The sequence below is a fragment of the Nerophis ophidion genome, linkage group LG05, assembly GCF_033978795.1.
Source record: "Nerophis ophidion isolate RoL-2023_Sa linkage group LG05, RoL_Noph_v1.0, whole genome shotgun sequence".
NCBI classification, from domain to species: Eukaryota; Metazoa; Chordata; class Actinopteri; order Syngnathiformes; family Syngnathidae; genus Nerophis; species Nerophis ophidion.
The window spans coordinates 34,068,573-34,086,593 of NC_084615.1; the positions used below are offsets into that span (position 1 = coordinate 34,068,573).

Sequence of the window (18,021 nt, forward strand, 5' to 3'; positions counted from 1 at the left end):
CAATTTTACAGTTTTATAACTTATTTTTTAAAAAAAAAGAAAAATTACAGTAGAAATTTTGAGTAAATGAACCATAAAAATAGTTGTTTTTTTTTTACAGTGTAAGCTTTGAAAGTGTAATGCTTTCCCACTCTTGTTTTATGTTGAGCTTCAGTCGTTCAACGGTCCGGGTTCTCCACTGTCGTATTTTACGCTTCATAATGCGCCACACATTTTCGATGGGAGACAGGTCTGGACTGCAGGCGAGCCAGGAAAGTACCCGCACTCTTTTTTTACGAAGCCACGCTGTTGTAACACGTGCTGAATGTGGCTTGGCATTGTCTTGCTGAAATAAGCAGGGGCGTCCATGAAAAAGACGACGCTTAGATGGCAGCATATGTTGTTCCAAAACCTGTATGTACCTTTCAGCATTATTGTTGCCTTCACAGATGTGTAAGTTACCCATGCCTTGGGCACTAATGCACCCCCATACCATCACAGATGCTGGCTTTTGAACTTTGTTTCGATAACAGTCTGGATGGTTCGCTTCCCCTTTGGTCCGGATGACACAATGTCGAATATTTCCCAAAACAATTTGAAATGTGGACTCGTCAGACCACAGAACACTTCTCCACTTTGCATCAGTTCATCCTCGATGATCTCAGGCCCAGATAAGCCGGCGGTGTTTCTGATGTTGTTGATAAATGGCTTTCGCTTTGCATAGTAGAGCTTAAACTTGCACTTACAGATGTAGCGACCAACTGTATTTAGTGACAGTGGTTTTCTGAAGTGTTCCTGAGCCCTTGTGGTGATATCCTTTATAGATTGATGTCGGTTTTCGATACAGTGCCGTCTGAGGGATCCAAAGTCACGGTCATTCAATGTTGGTGTGCGGCCATGCCGCTTACGTGGAGTGATTTCTCCAGATTCTCTGAACCTTTTGATGATATTATGGAACGTAGATGTTGAAATCCCAAAATTTCTTTCAATTGCATTTGAGAAACGTTTGACTATTTGCTCACGCAATCATAGCACCCACCTGTTCCCAATTAGCCTGCACACCTGTGGGATGTTAAATAAATAAATGTTTGATGAGCATTCCTCAACTTTATCAGTATTTATTACCACCTTTCCCAACTTCTTTGGCACGTGTTGCTGGCATCAAATTCTTAAGTTAATGATTATTTGCAAAAAAAAATTTTTTTTATCAGTTTGAACATCAAATATGTTGTCTTTGTAGCATATTCAACTGAATATAGGTGGAAAATGATTTAAAAATCGTTGTATTCCATTTATATTTACATCTAACACAATTTCCCAAGTCATATGGAAACAGGGTTTGTGTTTCTATATATATATATATATATATATATATATATATATATATATATATATATATATATATATATATGTATGTATATATATATATATATATATATATATATATATATACAGTTCACAGGGCCTTACTTTTTCCACATTTTGTCATGTTACAGTCTTAATCCAAAATTAAATTAATTCATGTTTGTTGTGGATGGATGGATTTAAAAATATATATATTCACAGCCTTTGTCCAATACTTTGCACCTTTGGCAGCAATTACAGCTTCAAAATTTTTTGAATACAATGCCACAAGCTTGGCACACCTATCTTTGTGCAGTTTCGCCCATTCCTCTTTGCAGCACCTCTCAATCTCCATCAGGTTGGATAGGGAGCGTTTGTTTACATCCAGGATGTCTTTGTACATTGCTGCATTCATCTTAGTCTAGTCAGGGAGGTGACCAAGAACCCAATGGTCACTCTGTCAGAGCTACAGCATTCCTCTGTGGAGATAAGAGAACCTTCCAGAAGGACAACCATCTCTGCAGCAATCCATCAATTAGGCCTGTAAGGTATAGACGGCCGTATATATATATATATATATATATATATATATATATATATATGTATATATGTATGTATATATATGTATATATATATATATATGTGTATGTATATATATATATATATATATATATATATATATATATATATATATATATATATATATATATATATATATATATATATATATATATACCATGAATTGATTAACGTGGACCCTGACTTAAACAAGTTGAAAAACTTATTGGGGTGTTGCCATTTAGTGGTCAATTGTACGGAATATGTACTGTACTGTGCAATCTACTAACAAAAGTTTCAATCAATATATATATAGATGGATGGATAGATTTTTAACTCATTATGGCTTCTGAGTCAAAACATTTGAGCACCGCTTCTGTACAAAATGTGTCAATAATGGATTTATAATTGAATTGTAGTCCATATGACTTGGAATCAAATCGTGAGGTGTCATGTTTTTCAACCAATCTTTCCTCAAATGTCCTTGGCAGTCCTCTTGAAGGTGTGGAGCTGAACTTCCTGAAGGTACTTTGAGTGTTTTTTAATGGTGTGTGAGAAATTGGCATTTTGGTTCCCAGAGTCAACACAAGTATCTGTAAAAAATAAAAAATAAAAAAATAAAAATAAAAAATAAAAAAAAGCCTTCAGATTTGCATGAAATTAATTAGAAAAGTCTCTGAGGCTACCTGAAGATACCTTTGGCGGACTTTTAGACCATTTTTAAGGATCGAGAAGCTGTTTCTATTCTTCCCTAGTTTTTATTGAAACATCTTATTTTTTACCTAATGTGTGTTTTTAGGTTTATCTTAGTAACTTGTACTTAACTATTAGGGCTACGAATCTTTGGGTGTCATGATTCGATTCAATATCGATTCTTGGGGTCGCGATTCGATTATATCGATTTTTTTGATTCAACACGATTCTTGATTCGAAAACGATATTTTTCCCACTCAAAATGATTCTGTATTCATTTAATACATAGGATTTTAGCAGGATCTACCCCAGTCTGCTGACATGCTAGCAGAGTAGTAGATTAAAAAAAAAAAAAAAGCTTTTACAATTGTAAAGGACAACTGATTGCAATAATATAAATTTGTTTTAACTATTAAACAAACCAAAAATATGACTTATTTTATCTTTGTGAAAACATTGGACACAGTGTGTTGTCAAGCTTATGAGATGCCATGCAAGTGTAAGCCACTGTGACAATATTGTTCTTTTTTTAATTTTTATAAATGTCTAATGATAATGTCAATGAGGGATTTTTAATCACTGCTATGCTGAAATTATAACTAATATTGATACTGTTGTTGATAATATTTTGGCTTGTTCTGTGTCGTGCATGTGTCTCCTCAATTGCTCTCTTTATTGCAGTTCTGAGTGTTGCTGGGTCAGGTTTGGTTTTGGAATTGGATTGCATTGTTATGATATGGAAAAAAAAAAAAAAAAGATTAAAAAAAAATGATTAAAAAAAAAATGAGAATCAATTCTGAATCGCACAACGTGAGAATCGCGATTCGTATTCGAATCGATTTTTTCCCACACCCCTATTAACTATAGTGTGCTGCTCCTGTTTGTTGTTGTTCTATTTATTTGTGAAACCTGTTTTGCTGCCCTCTTGGAAAGGTCACTTGTGCAAAAGGGATCTTGATCTCAATTAGTTTTTCACCTGTTTAAACAAATGAGAATGAAATATCAAATCAGTCCGAATCAGGTGGTGTATTTGTCCACAAAATAATAGCACCGACAACAAGGCACAGGTGTATACTGTGACACATTTACACTGTTTTGTCTGCAGAGGTTCCTGATGTAAGTCGTTTTGTAAAAGGACGCTTGTTTGTTCTTGACTGGATGGATGGGACTCGCTAACATGCACCAAGGGAGTCTGCTGGTGGGAGCTCCGGAGCTGACCACCAATATTGCCACCATGCCCTGGGGCAGCACTCTGACCCCGCCTCTAAATGGAGCGTCCACCCCAGGGGTAGGAAAGGTAATGATGTCACCCTGAAGGTTGGCGCTGCACACATGATGAATGTTGTCACATCACTCATGTTTAAAATAAATATTAGCGTGCTTTCAAAGCTCGACACAGCGGTACACTTTCCTCGGAATAGCAGCATGACCACATCGCTGTGGTTCTTTAATGGCGGGTCCAGCCAGGCCAAAACATCCTGACATGGATAGCTTCCCCCCTACACACACACACACACAAGCCCTTACACACCTTATCAGGCAGGAAACACTGCTTCTCCGCCACATCCTCTTTACAAGAAGCACGACTCAAGCCTTCCCAAAAAACGCAGGAAGACCAGCCAGGATTTGTCAAAAAAAAGCCCCCCGAATTCCTTCTGTAAGAAAAAAAAAAAGGAGGAAAAAATGTGTATAAAAGGAGGGCCTGCCTGTTTTTCCCGTATTTTATTTATTTATGTACACTGAGATTATGAAAGGTCTGCATCAGCAAGATAGACGCGTACATGAAGAACGGCACAAAAGCAGGGTGGTGGGATGGAGGCGGTCTAATCCTCTTCAAAGAGCAGGATGATGATATTAAGGTGTGGGCGTGCAGCACGACAACATATCTACCTTTTACTTATTTGCCTTTATTTACTCAGGACTCTTTCGCTTTGTACAGGACACAGAAAATGTGAAATTTCAAAGAAAGAAAAAAAATGCTACTTTCCATTACCCACACTTTTCAAAACCAACATACATTAATACTGCCAGCTAAATTATTGTGTCTTTATAGAGGTTGTGATTATAATATAGTTTATATTATTTCATAGGAAGCATTGACAAAAACAATTACAATGACTCCCACAGTGGAGCGCCGGGATTGAATTAAATTAGCGTCTTTAGTGGTTCTACATTTACAAGTACTGTTTTGAAATGTACAGGTGGTCCCCTGAGGTGTCTTGTTTGAGTGTTCCTCTCAGGTTCTGCTCCTAGTCTGGCGGCACCCTCTCGATCGGACTTCTTGAAAGCGTCTCTGACCGCCGGGACCGCCTCATGAGATGCCGTAGTTGTTGTAGTAGGCGGCGGTGGCGTCGGCCAGCACCGAGATGAGACTGGTCTCCGTGGTGCTACTAGGACACGTCAAGGTGGAGACGGGGGAGGAGGCGGAGGACACCTGGACGTGGCCCGTGACCGTGACCTGCTCGGCATGGAAGCCGTTCCCGGTGGAGTTCAGGTACTGGTCAAACTCGTCGCGGTCCACCTCGCCAAGGAGTTCGGCCTGACTCAGCTGGTCCAGCGTCTCCAGGTGAGCCTGTGTCTCCGGGGGCGGGGACAGCTGCCCTAGGTGGCCTTGATGGTGGAGGTGAATTTGTGGGAAGTGGGAGGGACTGTAGTAAGAGAAAGGAGTTATCAGTCCTTGACCGCCGCCGCCACCTGTCGGGACCATGTGGGGCATGTGTGCGCCACCACAATGGATTTGGGTCTGGGTGTAGTCCATGTGGTATGGCGGCGGGCTGTTCATGTGACTTTGGTGCGGCTCCTCAGGATGTTGATAATAGGAAGGGGGTACGTGCTCGTGGTCCACAGCATCCAAGGGGGACATCTCCGGCGGGGTGGGCAGACCGTAGGGGTAGGTGTCGAAACTGTTAGACGCGGCGGAGTCTCGAAAGCTTCGCACGCCAGGCAGAGCGGGGCTCGGGCTGGAGAAGCCGCTGCGGACGCCCACGGGGCTTCCCCCGCCCTTCTCCAGGGGGCGGCAGAGGGCACGCTGCTCGGGAAGGGAGTTCTGGTCGGGTCCCGCCAGGCCGCTCAGGAGGAACCCGGGGTCCACGCGCTTGCAGATGCGCTTGAGCTGCTTCTTGCGGCGAGGGCGGTACTTGTAGTTGGGATAGTCCTGCATGTGCTGCACCCGCAGACGCTCCGCTTCCTCCACGTAGGGACGCTTTTGGGGAGGGGTTAGGGCCTTCCATGACTTGCCTGGACATCACCACAATCAAGAAAAAAAACACATTCTTTGTTTTAAAAAGTGACATATTGTTTCAAAGTTGAACATGCTTTTTCTAACATTCGCATTCAGAACTGCATTATGTGAAGCCTTCTAAGTGCAAGACAAGACATGTTATCCATAAAAGTATTAAAGCGCTGCAATATCGCAATGGAATTGGGTTCATGTTTAGAGCATAAAATTAAAGAATGAATTCATGTGAACAACAAATTCCAAATATTTGTGCAAGTTGGAAGTTGACTACTTTAAGCTTTTATTTGCAAGTTTGTTGTAAAATGAAGCCCGAGAGCACAATTTTGAAACATTCTTTATTTTAAAAAGTAACATATTGTTTCAAAGTTGAACATTTTTTCGAGCATTCGCATTCAAAACTGCATTATGTTAAGTTTTTTTAAGTGTAACCAAGACATGTTATCCATAAAAGTATTAAAGCGCTGCAATATCGCAATGGAATTGGGTTCATGTTTCGAGCTTAAAATTAAAGAATGAATTCATGTGAACAACAAATTCCAAAAATGTGTGCATGTTGGAAGTTGACTACTTTAAGCTTTTATTTGCAAGTTTGTTGTAAAATAAAGCCCTAGAGCACAATTTTGAAACATTCTTTATTTTAAAAAGTGACATATTGTTACAAAGTTGAACATTTTTTCGAGCGTTCGCATTTAAAACGGCATTATGTTAAGCATTTTAAGTGTAACCAATACATGTTATCCATAAACGTATTATAGCGCTGCAATATAAAATTGGAATTGGGTTCATGTTTAGAGCATAAAATTAAAGAAGGAATTCATGTGAACAACAAATTCCGAAAATTTGTGCAAGTTGGAAGTTGACAACTTTAAGCTTTGATTTGCAAGTTTGTTGTAAAATGAAGCCCGAGAGCACAATTTTGACACATTCTTTATTTTAAAAGTGACATATTGTTTCAAAGTTGAATTTTTTTTTCTAGCATTGGCATTCAAAACTGCATTATGTTAAGCTTTTTAAGTGCAACCAACACATGTTATCCATAAAAGTATTAAAGCGCTGCAAAATAACAATGGAATTGGGTTCATGTTTAGAGCTTAATATTAAAGAATGAATTCATGTGAACATCCATCCATCCACTTTCTACCGCGTATTCCCTTTTGGGGTCGTGGGGGGCACTGGCGCCTATCTCAGCTACAATCGGGCGGAAGGCGGCGTACACCCTGAACAAGTCGCCACCTCATCGCAGGGCCAACACAGACAGACAGACAACATTCATGTGAACAACAAATTACAAATATTTTTTTATTTAATTGCCAACCCGAAAGGGACAAGCGGTATACAACGGATGGATGGATCGATGGAAGTTGACAACATTAATCTTTGATTTGCCAGTTTGTTGTAAAATGAAACCCGAGAGCACAAGTTTGATATTTAATTACATTATAATAAATTATTTTATTCCAGACTGCACATTAGAAGAAAAAAAAAAGTCAATTTATATATACTCATAAAAAAAGATGTCCTATTACTTTAAATAGGCCTGCCTGTGCAGGATTTGTAGAGATCATTGTTATATAATATTGTAGTTTAATAATACTAATGATAATAATAATAGTTGTGATAATATTGTTGCTTACCCAGCATCTTACTAAGACTGGACATTAGAAGGAAAGAAAGTCAATTTATGACTCATAAAAAATATGTCCTGTTACTTTAAATAGGCCTGGATTTGTAGAGAATTGTTTTCAATATAATGATCAAAACAATAAAATATTGTAGTTTGATAATACTAATGATAATAATAGTTGTGATAATATTGATGCTTACCCAGCATTTTGCTACGACTGCACATTAGAAGGAAAAAAAAGTCAATTTCTAACACAAAAGAAAGATGTCATGTTACTTTAAATAGGCTTGGATTTGTAGAGATAATTGTTTCCAATACAATAATAAAAACAATATAATATTGTAGTTTAATAATAATAATAATAATAATAATAGTTGTGATAACATGATTGCTTACCCAGCATCTTGCTAAGTTCGGCGTTGTGCAGGTCTGGGTTCTGGACGGCCAGCCGTTTCCTCTCGTCCTTGGCCCACACCATGAAGGCGTTCATGGGCCGCCTGATGCGGGGCTCCGGCGCCTTGTCCCCGGCTGCTCTGTGCGGGCCGTGCGCGTCCGCGACGTCGCCGTCCGTCAGGGGACACTCGAAGGACTCGGGCCAAGACGAGTACGCGCTGATGAGGGCAGCCATGTGCGCGCTCCTCGCCCGCCAAAGTTGCGGACTGACTTGTTCGCACAACTTTTTGTACTCTTTCACTCGGAGTGATGTCGAATTGAGGAGAAAAAAAATCACTTTAAAATGAGTTTTCAAAGAGATGCTCTGAGGATGTGCAAGAAGGAGATTTGGAGCTGAGGTTTGCGGACTGAGTTCCAGGATCTCCTCCAGCATGAGGGGGCTTTATATTTGAGGAGGGGGGGAGTCCGGCACGAACCCTGCGGGAATCTCGGCTCCTCCTCGATGCCTGCGAGTCCAGTGGAGGTGTGATCCAGCCCGACCCCGAATCTAAATCCTCCCTCATGTCTTCTTTGAAGTGTTGAAAGGAATCTGTTTGGCGTGACACTCCTTCTCCGTGACGTGACGTGACGACAAACTTATCAGACCTGTTCAGGTGTGTGTCTCAGCCAGGTGAGGTCAGCTTATTCAAACCATATCAAGTCAAGTCAAGTTGCTTAAAGTCAATCAAGAGCAGACATATGTTGACCAAAACATTGTCAGATATTTCCAATTTTTAAAAAAACTAAACAGTTTTTCTATTAAACTAATTATTTGATAATTATAGTGCAATTAGTTCATTGTTTATTCTTTGAAACATTATATATTTATATATATATATATATATATATATATATATATATATATATATATATTACACACATACAGACATAAATATATGCATCTATATACATAGTGTGTATATATATATAGACACATACTGTATATACAATATATATACTGTATATACATGTATATATATACACACACACACATACACCTATATATATATGTATATATATATATATATATATATATATATATATATATATATATATATATATATATATATATATATATATATATATACCTGAGGGTTTCTGGTTCAATACCCAGCTTCATCCATCCTAGCACCACCTGTTGTGTCCTTAGGCAAGACATTTCACCCTTGCTCCTGATGGATTGTTGGTTGGATCCTAGCATGGCAGCTCCACGGTGTGTCAATGTAGAAATAGTGTCAAAGCACTTTGAGTACCTTAAAGGTAGAAAAGGGCTATACAAGTATAACCCATATATATATATATATATATATATATATATATATATATATATATATATATATATATATATATATATATAACCTGAGGGTTTCTGGTTCAATACCCAGCTTCATCCATCCTAGCACCACCTGTTGTGTCCTTAGGCAAGACATTTCACCCTTGCTCCTGATGGATTGTTGGTTGGATCCTAGCATGGCAGCTCCACGGCGTGTCAATGTAGAAATAGTGTCAAAGCACTTTGAGTACCTTAAAGGTAGAAAAGGGCTATACAAGTATAACCCATATATATATATATATATATATATATATATATATATATATATATATATATATATGTATTTATGTATATATATATATATACATAAATACATATATATATATATATATATATATACATACATACATACATTCATGTACCAATATATATACATGCACACACACATATATATACATACATACATTTACATATATACATACATTTATATATATACATACATACATACATTTATATACATATACATACATTTATATATATATATATATATATATATATATACATACACACATATATATATACATACATACACACATATATTTACATATATACATACATTTATATACATATACATATATACATACATTTATATATATACATATACATATATACATACATTTATATATATGTAAGTACATTTATATATGTGTATATATATATATATATATATATATATATATATATATATATATATATATATATATATATATATATATATATATATATATATATATACCAGTGACATGCAGTCAGGGGAGGCAGGTGAGGCAGGGGCCTCATGGAAAGAAAAAAATGTAAAAAGAAAAAAAAAATATTATATTGTTATATGTATCCAGTGATTATACTATAAAGTTATTTTCCATTTAACTTCACCAGTTTTCAATCATTTTTTATTCAAAATCGCTTAATTTTCACATTTGCTGTTCAAATACTGAGAATTACTTGCGGTGAGTCACAGCCAGCTGAGCTTCCCCGTCACCATGGATTTCTCGGCTAACTGCTGGCTGCTGTGCAGTGAGACCGTATTGCTATATGAATTATATTATACATTTCCATAGTTTAGTTAGCTGAGGTATATAATGTACAGTGTATTTTGTCAACAACAGTATGTGTGAGTTTTCCTTGCCCTTTTGTGGGTTCTTCCGAGGATGTTGTAGTCGTAATGATTTGTGCAGTCCTTTGAGACATTTGTGATTTGGGGCTATATAAATAAACATTGATTGATTGATTGAGTGTGTAACGTATTTCTTGTGCTGGGTAATCATAAAACCCCTGTGAAGACCAAAAATGTGAGGCACCTGTTCTCCGGCCTCCTGGTGGTAAAGGGCGATAGTGAGCCCAGAGATTATTCTTGCACTACTCGGCTAGGCCTGGGGACATCTGAAGCCGTTATGTTTTAAAGTTATCGTATGCCTGCATATCGTAAGAACAACCGTCCAACATTTTAAAACTAATTGTAAACTTATAGGTGCCGACCATCAGGGCCAAGTTGCAACGAAAGAGTGTGTCGATGTTGAGATATTAAGCCGAGTTGGTAAGTGAATTTGTTTGCTAATATTAGCTACTAGCCGCACCCATGTATTTTCAATGGGCAGTTAGCATCGGGTTTTAATCCTGTTTCCTCCAATGTTTCTGATCTGATTTAATTTATATTTATGTAGAGTCTTTATTTTGGGTACTTAAATATGGTGACTGAGTATTGTGGTGTTTTAAGGCCATCTGCATTTTTTTATGCTACAGTAAAGACAAATGAATGAACACTGCCGCTGGAGCGCGGTTAGACCTAGTGACAACACTGTGTACTGTCGTGTTTGTTATTTTCTACATACATGTGATTATTCAATATTGTTAATGTTAGCAGTATTATCGCTAATAATGATAATAATAAGTGTAATTTATTAATACTATACTATACTAGCTAATGTACCTGCTACATTAGGTTAAAGTACCAATGATTGTCACACACACATTAGGTGTGGTGAAATTTGTCCTCTGCATTTGACCCATCCCCTTGTTCACCCCCTGGGAGGTGAGGGGAGCAGTGAGCAGTAGCGGCCGGGAATCATTTTTGGTGATTTAACCCCCAATTCCAACCATTGATGCTGAAGGCCAAGCAGGAAAGAATGCTGGTATGAGCTTTTAAACATAACCTGTTAACTGCTGCCGATCAGATAGTGAATAAGATACTCTATAGGGTTCATATGTTTATAAATCTGACTGTGATGAAGTCAGTGCCTCACCAGCCATGAACATCACCGCACGTCACTGATCTATACATACATACCTATATATATACATATACATATATATATATACATATACATACATACATACATACATACCTATTTACATATATACCTATACATATATATACATACATACCCATCCATATACCAAATACATATATATATATATATATATATATAGTATATACACATACATACCTATACATATATATGTATACTTACACACATATACTGTACATATATATACACATATGTGGACTCTGACTAGTGTGCTTGCTGGCAAATTTCACTGAAATATGTTTTTTTAATAAATCTTACCAAGTTGTGTGTAAATGACATGCATTCAAGTACAACGTTTAAAGTGTGTGCAAATATGAAAAAAACAACAACATTTGTTTCTTGGTTCATTTTATGAAAATGTCGGGAATTCTTTTTTTCTTTATTTTTTATTTTAACCTGTCCTAAATCGTTGATCTAGATCAGGGGTGCCACATTTGACCAGACAAAGGGTGACTCCCAAGATGTATAACATCCTCCTATTGACATCTTTCAAGCACACAACCATCGAGTCAGCTGTTACAAGTGTGTGTCTATCTGGAGCCCAAGATGCAGAGACGTCAGAAGTCCAGCAGGTAAATTTAGATTTATTTAAAAAAAAAAGGATATACTTCTCATGCAGGGAACATATAGGCACGTTTAGAAAGAAAGCAAAAATGACCAATCACAATCTGGCACGGCTGGCTTGGGAGGCTTCCTGAATGGCAACCAGGGACAGGTGTGTCCTGATTGCCAATCAAAGACAAGAAGTTGTTGCAACTGGAGCCAAACAGGAAGTGGAAACAAAAAATAGAAGGCTGGACAGGAAATAACAAAAAATACAAGAAACTACTACTAACTGTCATGTGAGGTCATGACTGTAAGGCTGACTATCACATATGACTAAGTTAGGTATGTATGACAGTGTGGGACAACAAGGTGCTGCTCTACGCTAAAAATTGCTGAGTTTGGCCCACGGTCCGCTGGCAGATTTTCACTTTGAACCTTGGCGGCAGAAAGTTTGGGCACCCCCTGTACAGATTTGTACTTTACAAAAGAAGAGTGTGGTGTACTTCTTTATTCGTAGTTAACATAATTAAATGTGTTGATATATTTAGTGTTTGGTGCAACCGGACCAGACCAATAATTATTTATTTTTTCAGCCCAATTATTTGAACATTCTAGGAATTAGTTCATTGTTTATTGTACTAAAAACATGTTTCTATATATTTCTTTACTTTTCACAGATTTATTATTTTAGAGATGGTTATCTTTTGCATACATTTTTGCTTTTAGTTTCTTCGCTAATTTTATGAAAATGTGATATGTATTTTATTCAGTTAAACAAATTATTTGATGGCCCTGCGATGAGGGGGCGACTTGTCTAGGGTGTATCCCACCTTCCGCCCGAATGCAGATGAGACCCCCCACAACCCCAAAAGGGACAAGCGGTAGAAAATGAATGGATGGATATTATTTGATGATTATTGTAGTGGTTATTTTGTAAGACAATAACACTCAACATTGCAGGAATGAGTTAATTTCCTAACTCTATTGAACAATGTTTTAAATTACATTTTAATCAGTTTTAATTGATTTTTTTTTTTTTAAACAAAGATTATAGTCTAGGCCATATAATTATATTCTAGGCCATATAATGACCAGTCCAGGAATTATTTAATTTTTTACTCTTTAAACCAATCAATATTTGAGATTGTTATATGTATGTATGTATATGTATATATATATATATATATATATATATATATATATGTGTATATATATATATATGTGTATATATATATATATATATATATATATATATATATATATATATATATATATATATATATATATATATATATATATATATATATACTTTTTCAAGTTGCAGAACATTTTAAAAACTGTTAATATTGTCTTAATTTTAAAAATGTTTTGGATGATTTCATAAAAATGATAGGACTTTCTTTTTTTCTATTTCTGTTACACAAATTATTGGATTATTATTGTAATCATTATTTTCTAGGTTAATCATAATGAACATTTCAGGAATTAGTTCAACGTTTACTCTACTAAACAATCCTTTGTCTCTAGGATTTTATGGGGAAACATTTTTTTATAGGAATTTTAGTGTTTTATTTCTGTAAATGTTTTATTTTTCCAGCAAATTTTATGAAAATGTTTGGATTTTTTTTTCTTTTTTCTAGCAGATCAAATAGCGTCTTGAAGATTATTTTTGTCCTACACTACCAGGAAATGTATATGATGTTATTTGGAATGTTTCTCGTGTACTGTTTTAATGGACATTTGTACACCTTTGAAGGCGCAAATATTGAACTCTTTCAGATCATTCCTAATTTAACCTGAATAATCTGGAATTAATGGTTAAATTATTTTTGTTAGGGTTCAAGTTAAAGTACCACTGACAGTCACACACACCAGGTGTGGTGAAATCAACCTCTACATTTGACCCATCCTCTTGTTCCACCCCCTGCGAGGTGAGGGGAGCAGTGAGCAGCAGCGGTGGTCACGCCCAGGAATCATTTTTGGTGATTTAACCCCCAATTCGAACTCTTGATGCTGAGTGCCAAGCAGGGAGGTAATGGCTCCCATTTTATAGTCTGGTATGACCCGGCCGGGGTTAGAACTCACGACCTACAGACACTCGAACCACAAGGCCACTGAGCAGGCTTGTTAACACTTGTTTCACACCAAATAATATAAATTGTGGTTAACTCATTTGTACACCTGCATGACCACGACTTAAAACACATACAGTTAAGTTATAAAGATGGTGGCAAGCATGTTAATTGACACGCTGGCATGCACACAAATGCTCCCGCTATAGCAACCAATCAGTTTCCTTCTGTGGCCACAAGTCAGTGCTTATCAAATCTGGGAGTTCCTGTTGACAGGATACTCTTGCGCTGAAGCCGTGGAGTCGCTCTCGCTCACACGCACCCGCACACTTTCCTGATTCATTCTGTTTGTTGGGTTTAAAACTACACTACAAGAACACAAAGATTTGAGATACACCAAGTAGGGGTGAGGCTTGTATACAAATTATCCCAATTTGTCATGTTAATAAGGCATTTTTTGGGGACAAAACAGGGTGCATAAAGGGCATGCATGAAGACTTTGGTGTCTATCATTTAACATCAGTGACCTCTGCCCTTACAATTGTGCAGAAAACTCCCCCTCACACACACACACTTCTACAATCTTGCACTATGTACACACACACACACACACACACACACACACACACACACACACACACACACACAGGAAGAGGATGCGACACCTGAAGACACAGATTGTGCATCAGCAATACTATCCTCTTAACACACTGATTTGCACTGGAAGTGTATGTGAGGCTTAGAGATAATTGTTTCCAATATAATATTGTAGTATTATAATAATAATAATAGTTGTGATAATAATGTTGCTTACCCAGCACCTTGCTATGCTTAATGCTTACTTAAAGGCCTACTGAAATGAGATTTTCTTATTAAAACGGGGATAGCAGGTCCATTCTATGTGTCATACTTGATCATTTCGTGATAATGCCATATTTTTGCTGAAAGGATTAAGTAGAGAACATCCACGATAAAGTTTGCAACTTTTGGTGCTGATAAAAAAGCCTTGCCTGTATCGGAAGTCACAGGCAGGCGATGACATCACAAGGGTGAGGGGTCCTCACGTCCTCACATTGTTTATAATGGGAGCCTCCAGCAGCAAGAGCTATTCGGACCGAGAAAACGACAATTTCCCCATTAATTTGAGCGAGGATGAAAGATTTGTGGATGATGATATTGATAGCGAAGGACTAGAAAAAATAAAAAAATAAAAAAAATAAAAAACGACGGCTCCGGGCGGCGACAGTTTGAGCGTTTCAGATGTAATTAGACACATTTACTAGGATAATTCTGGAAGATCCCTTATCTGCTTATTGTTTTAATAGTGTTTTAGTGAGATTGTAAAGACATACCTCGAGGTCGGATGGCTGCGGTGAACAAGCAGTGTCTCATAGAGAAGCCAAGCTCACAGCTGCCTTTTAAACAGCCACTACAGGAGGACGAATAATCCAATGAGGTCTCCGGTAAGATATATATCACAATTTTCCCATCCAAAAACATGGTGGTTGATGTAGAGAAACATGTTCGATTGACCGCTCTGTGTTAAAAACAAAAGAAACACCGGCTGTGTCCTGGTGCTAAACACAGCTGCAATCCACCGCTTTCCACCAACAGCATTGTTCTTAATAGTCTCCATTATTAAATGAACAAATTGCAAAAGATTCAGCAACACAGATGTCCAAATTATTGTGTAATTATGCGATGAAAAGAGACGACTTTTAGCCGTAACTGGTGCTGAGCTAATATTTCCTGACAGTCCGTGACGTCACGCGCACGCGTCATCATTCTGCGACGTTTTCAACAAGAAAGTCTGCGGGAAATTTAAAATTGCAATTTAGTAAACTAAACCGGCTGTATTGGCATGTGTTGCAATGTTAATATTTCATCATTGATGTATAAACTATCAGACTGCGTGGTCGGTAGTAGTGGGTTTCAGTAGGACTTTAATGGGGACATCGCTCTGTTTACACAGTCACCTTTAGAGCAGTGGTCCCCAACCTTTTTGTAGCTGCGGACCAGTCAACGCTTGAAAATTTGTCCCACGGATCGGGGGGGTGGGGGTTTGGGGTATATTGATCTATATTGATATATAATGTACATATTGTGTTTTTTATGTTGATTTAATAATTAAAAAAAATAAAAATATTATTTTATTTTATTTATTTATTTATTTTTATTTCTTGTGCGGCCCGGTACCAATCGGTTGGGGACCACTGCTTTAGGGGGCCTCTGATGGTATGTGGACAAAAAAAACAGAAACCTTTTTAAATAATAGTCCGATCCATTCTGAAGATGCCTAAGTGAGTTTTAAGGGAAAAGTGAAACATTTGTTATCCTGGCATTAATAGTACTGTGATTCTGTATGGTATCCATCCTTAGTTAAAACAAATATATTTTCCCACAAACAAAATCTGGTTTAGTGTTCTTTAGGATGACATTTTCATACAGCATGATTATAAAACATTATATTACCTTAAAGTATGATTCACATTAAAAATTTCCAATCCTTCCATATATGGTAGTTGGAGTTGCAGACAACTTCATTACTGCTAAAAAGCAGTTTTCTGTAATGTCACAGAAGATGCCGGATTTGCTTTAAATGGGAACATTATCACAATTTCAGAAGGGTTAAAACCAATAAAAATCAGTTCCCAGTGGCTTATTTAATTTTTCTAAGTTTTTTTCAAAATTTTACCCATCATGGAATATCCCGAAAAAAGGCTTTAAAGTGCCTGATTTTCGCTATCTGTAAATCCACCGTCCATTTCCCTGTGACGTCACATAGTGATGCCAATACAAACAAACATGGCGGATAGCACAGTAAGATATAGCGATATTATCTCGGATTCAGACTCGGATTTCAGCGGCGTAAGCGATTCAACAGATTACGCATGTATTGAAAGGGATGGTTGGAGTGTGGAGGCAGATAGCGAAAACGAAATTGAAGAAGAAACTGAAGCTATTTAGCGAATAGCTATTGAAGCTATTCGGCGATCGCCTTCTAACCAACGATTGCATCTTTTGAACACTGGAGCAACTTAAATCCGTTGATTGGTAAGTGTTTGTGTGGGTGGAGGGAAAGGATGGATGCAACTACAGCTACAAATGTACATACAGCTAGCCTAAATAGCATGTTAGCATCGATTAGCTGGCAGTCATGCCGTGACCAAATATGTCTGATTAGCACATAAATCAATAAGATCAACAAAACTCACCTTTGTGATTTTGTTGACTTTATCGTTGAAAATGCATCTGCTTTGAGTGTCGCAGGATATCCACACATCTCTGTCGTAGCATCGTCGGTAAAATGTGCAGACCAAACGAGGGACTTTTGCATCTATTGACACTGGTGCAACTTAAATCCGTCGATTGGTATGTGTTTGTTTCGCATTAAATGTGGGTGGAGGGAAAGGCTGGATGCAAATATAGCTACAAATGAGGCATAACGATGCAATATGTACATACAGCTAGCCTAATTAGCATGTTAGCATCGATTAGCATGCCGTGTTAATCGATGCACACTCCATGTAAATCAACTTGATCGTGTTGTTACACCCTCCGACAACACACCGACGAGGCATGATGTCTCCAAGGTACGGAAAACAGTCGAAAAAATGGAAAATAACAGAGCTAATTTGACTCGTGTGTGTAATGTGTTTGAGAAAAAAATGGTGGATTGCATCCCATTGGGACGTCACGGGTGAAAGGTCATCGCTCCAACAGCGAACAATCGAAAGGTATTTAGATCGCTAAATTCACCCTTTTAGAGTTCGGAAATCGGTTAAAAAAACATATGGTCTTTTTTCTGCAACATCAAGGTGTTATTACTGACCTGCAGGTGTGGCAATGTGACTGCAGCCCGGCACATAAGAAAACCCTCGTCTCCATGGCAACGC

At 37.4% G+C, this 18,021-nt stretch overlaps 1 protein-coding gene across 1 annotated transcript; it reads right to left on the minus strand.

The window, feature by feature from the left end:
* Positions 1-4,281: 4,281 nt before the first annotated feature.
* On the minus strand, positions 4,282-8,546 carry sox7 (SRY-box transcription factor 7). Its single transcript, XM_061900632.1, has 2 exons — positions 7,833-8,546; positions 4,282-5,811 (listed from the first exon to the last, which is right to left on the minus strand). The coding sequence occupies exons 1-2, from the start codon at positions 8,260-8,262 to the stop codon at positions 4,886-4,888; spliced, it is 1,356 nt and encodes a 451-aa protein (XP_061756616.1). The 5' UTR covers positions 8,263-8,546; the 3' UTR covers positions 4,282-4,885.
* Positions 8,547-18,021: the final 9,475 nt, after the last annotated feature.

Coding starts and splice junctions, on each gene's coding strand:
- sox7 (XM_061900632.1), bottom strand. CDS start 8,262: ATGCTGGAGGAGATCCTGGAACTCAGTCCGCAAACCTCAGCTCCAAAT. Junction 5,812..7,832: donor CGAACTTAGCAAGATGCTGG/GTAAGCAATCAT, acceptor GGTGATGTCCAG/GCAAGTCATGGAAGGCCCTA.